This window comes from Lissotriton vulgaris, chromosome 1_1, assembly GCF_964263255.1.
Source record: "Lissotriton vulgaris chromosome 1_1, aLisVul1.2, whole genome shotgun sequence".
NCBI lineage: Eukaryota > Metazoa > Chordata > Amphibia > Caudata > Salamandridae > Lissotriton > Lissotriton vulgaris.
Window position 1 is genome coordinate 1,404,752,891 of NC_141685.1, and position 4,373 is coordinate 1,404,757,263.

At 47.2% G+C, this 4,373-nt stretch overlaps 1 protein-coding gene across 1 annotated transcript; it reads right to left on the reverse strand.

Moving 5' to 3' along the window:
* Positions 1–1,780: 1,780 nt before the first annotated feature.
* On the reverse strand, positions 1,781–3,967 carry CCDC71L (coiled-coil domain containing 71 like). The gene has a single exon (XM_086967121.1). The coding sequence runs from the start codon at positions 3,739–3,741 to the stop codon at positions 3,073–3,075; it is 669 nt and encodes a 222-aa protein (XP_086823247.1). The 5' UTR covers positions 3,742–3,967; the 3' UTR covers positions 1,781–3,072.
* Positions 3,968–4,373: the final 406 nt, after the last annotated feature.

The following is a 4,373-nucleotide window of genomic DNA, read 5'->3' on the forward strand; positions in this document are numbered from 1 at the left end:
TTTTGCATTTCTAACATGGAATGTCTTGTAAGCTAGCTCATAGATAAAATGCATGCTAACTTTCAGATAAATTAAAAACCTCACACAAGACTTGGCAAACTACTGATGGAGTACACTTACAATCTCCGAATCAGAGAAACCTAAACCCAAAATCGTACGCACCACAGGCCAGCCACCAGCTTGGCAGAGACGAAATGTACTTTAATTTCGCCTAGGGAGGGCATGCACTGTCAGTTCGAGACATGTATTCGGGATATGGGCATAAAAATCTGGCCATCTTTGTAATTGGCAGCTTTTCATTGATTAATAAGCTTAGTAGTCCTCAATAGCACCGCCTTGTCTCTTCTTGTAACCTCCAATGAAGACTCTCCCTGTTACACCCTAGGTTAATAATAACCTCCGAGCACTAATTTCTTAAAAGGCTTCAGGCAGGACACATTCTTGGTCCCAAGAAAGACTGGCAGTGGTTGCGTTACCCTCTAGCACATCACACATTTAAACGAGACCTTCTATAAATGTCTGGTCATCCGCGCCAGAGTACAACCTAATCTGGAATTAATGTCATATTACAAAGCTACTAATCGTATTTCTGGACATAGCTACTTGCATGTACTTGCGGTAATTTGCAGAGTACAGTACCATGTGACCATTTTGTACACATATGTACTGCAACAAGGTTAGATTAAAAAAACATTGCAACAAATTACACCGATTGCATTTCCAATGCAATAGGCCTCGCATTTGTTAAAGTCAGAGCAGTTGGTGTTGAAACTAACAATGATTTTTGCTTTTTTATACAATTGGCAAGTGCTATACAAATATAATGGCACTTCATTTGTTTTCTACAACACCAGCAAACGCAAGACCCATTGCATTGTAAGTGCTTGTTTGCTTTTATCTGCAGGAAAAAAAAAATGACCTTTGATAAGATTTCAGCTTGCGCCATCATTTTCGGCGATTCCAGCCAACACTACTAAGCATGCCGGGAATTGTAGGTCCAAGCCTTGAAAAGGGAAAGTGGAACTTAACATGTTGATAGGAATGCTCTTTGAAAACCCAAAAGTACTGACCCAGTCATGCTCACCCCCAAATGGCAGACATGTACATGCAGGTGAAAACTAGAGATAAAAAAAAAAACCAGCAGGTGAAGCATGCATTTTTAACTATGGACTGATGGAGAGCACTTGAAAAGCAAAACTCCTTTTACCGCAAAGCCTCCTCGTGTAAGGGCTATGCAACTGCTTTATTCGATAACTTGCTTTTCATTTTATCATGCTTTCTATGAACTATTCACCTTTTACATTACGTCACAAATCTCATTTAAGACACAAATGCACATAACGAAAATCTTGCTCCCTAAGTGACTACCAAGAAACTGAAGACCATTGGAGAAGCGTTATTTTGAAGCTATCATTCTGCATTATAATTTTAAAAAGAAAGCGGATACCCGGCAACGTGCTGGAAGAAAACATGGACAAAGCTCAGCCCGAGCGTTTAAAAATTAAACTGAAATGTGGAAAAACATCGCCAGCTCAAATAATTCAGCTGCACCAACCTTCCTACAACGACTGCTCCACGGCAGCACAACTGTACTGTATGTATATACACTTTTCTTAATAAAAATTTGTGAAATAAAAAAACATAGCAGCGAATAGGTATTTTATGCAATGCACTGTAAATTGAGGAATAACAGTTTAAGATTCGGCCTAACAACAGGCCAAACGATGCACTTGTTACTAAACAAATATGAGTTCCAGTGGGTTAGAAAACCCTTTTATGATTGAAGTTCCAGCATATTTATTTACATTCAAAATAAGTTAAAATAAATCAAAGTTGCATATGCATTCTTACATGTATACAATTGTTATGAAATCACATAGCTCGAAAATTAAATTTCAAGTATCTGGTGGGAGTTCAATTAGTTTGTACTCAATATACGAAGAATGTAAACTTAGTTGGACAAGAGATACCTTAAATGTGGCTTTGAGGGGAAATTAGATTATAAAAAAAAAAGAAAAAATCTACACATAAAAAATGTATAGCGGATACAAGCCCATTAACTGGTTCTCAATGTACTGTACACTACTACATTGTAGCATTAAAACTTCAGGCTCTACTTCTAACGTGGATTGGATGTTGCAACTCCACATCTCCAAGCGGAAAGTTTCTCTGTGCCAAACTCTTTATTATAGTCCTAGACACTTCTCCAAAGTAATCTCGGGTCACAAAGTTGTATTTTTTACGGAAAAGAAAATACTGCTATGCCATTACATTGTAAGAAACGCTGCGTAAATAGTTCCGATATCCATGTGTTTTGGTACCAAACCTAAAAATATTGTTGCCAGAGCTGCATAAAAATGCTGGCTGTAACTCAAGATTCTGGATCTAGCATTTAAAGGCACTTGCATCACAAATCCACGTGGAAAGAGCCCGCGTGGCCGTTTCAGCTCTACACCAGTAGGTAGCACCAAAGTCTGTACATTCCAGCGAGCCTGATGTGGCCCATCGAATACGGTCTCTCAACTCATTGTGTTTTTAGCCCGCTGAAAGTTGTGGGCAACGTTATCGAATGTGTAAATGTGACCCCCACCCCCAAGATCCCAGGGAGGATACGGGAGAACACGTGCAAATGCTACAACACTCCATCGAGCTGGAATTCCGAAGCCAGGCTAAATGCCACGTTGGATTTTTCGTTGTTCTAATACTCATCCCAGACGCGTTCCTAAAAAGTAACATTGTTCTTAGATACAAAAAGTCAACAAGGGCCCAAATGAACGAAGAAAAAAAAGTGTCCACGAGCTTCAACCCCAGCCATTCACATCTAGCTTTAAGTTCCTCACCCTCCGAGTGCGGGGCAAGTTTGACCCAGGAAGACAGTGGATAAGCCGTACTAAAGAAGACTGCGGTGCTGGCTGTACATTTAGTGCAAAAGTCAACCCAACCGATATAGAACAGTGAGGTCGGGGTTTACGGTCGGCAGGAGGGCTGTCTTTGGATGCCAGGGCCATGAGGTAGGGCTCGGAGGACGGTCAGTAAAGTGCGGTTCAGGTGTGTGAACAGCCCTTCGCAGCGCTAGAGGCAGGCCACGGGGAAGCGGCGGATGCGCACCACGGGCTCCAGGTTGACCCGCAGGATGTGCTGTGCCTGGCGCCGTGCAGCCGCCAGGCTGCTCTCGCACGACACGTCCCGCACGCAGATGCGGGGGAAGCTGGCCAGCAGGCGCGGAGTGGCCGCCTCCCAGATCTCTTCCAGGGAGCGGCCCAGGTGCAGGTAGGTGGCGGGGGTCAGCGGGCTGCTACGGCCGCTGCTGCAGCTCCCGGTGCTGCAGCTGCCGCCGCTGCTGGTGCTGCTCGTCTCGTGCTCGTCGCCGCCGCTGCTGGTGCTGCCCGCCCCGCGGCCGGCTCGCCGCCGCTTTCTGGGCGCCCACTTGCAATAGCCCCGCTTCCTCTTGGCGGGGGGCTTGGCCGGTCCGGCGGAGCCGGTCTTGGAGGCGCGAGAGCGGGCGGCGGCATCCCCGGGCTGGGGCACCAGTGCGCGGCACGAGGAGTAGCCGTAGACGTCCTTGCTGCGCAGGATGACCGGCGAGAACTCGTGCCGCAGGCTGCAGAGGAAGTTCCAGAGCTCCGTGTCCGAGCTCATGAAGTCCTTGGATTTCGGCATGAAGACTTCGAAGGCGCTCTCCAGGGCGGGCTGGGCGTAGAGCGGCTGCGAGCGAGAGTACACCACCTTCTCGTGCTCCATGTCGGCGCAGCGCAGCCGCTGGGTGGCGCGGACGCGGCGCTCCCTGCGCTCTCCCTCCTGTCGGAGCGCCAGCCTGCCGGTGAGAGGGGAGCAGAGTGTGGAGCTGGGAGGGTGAGTTCTATTCCTGCCTTCTCTTATCCCATCGCCTCCCCCTTTGGCCACGCCAGGTACAAAATCGACTCACTCGACGACGCCGAGTGCTTTGTGTGATATAGTGGGCGCTTTGAAACGCAGCCGCCTGCTCAGCAGCTGGCGCCGCCCTGTATTGGCTGGCTGAGCCCCAGCGGTGTCAGGATTGGCCAGGGTGGTAGTGACGTAGCGTTCGTAGATAGGGGGGAATGTTAGCTCGGTTTACGAATCGTGACCTTAAAAGGGATTGGGTCGCATCATTTTTTGAATTCGTAGACGACGAATGAAAACGAGCATTGGGTAACGGTTAGCCTAACTAGTCATAGCAGGGCCTAGCACTGCTTTATAGATGCAGTTTGTGCGTGACATGCCCTGTAGAGACTACAGAACATGCCCCATAGAGACTACAGCTGTAGGGTTTCAGTGACATCATATCTGACACATTTTCAGATTGCTTTTGTGTGGCATTTCCATGGATTATGTGTACTCATGAGTGTTGTGAT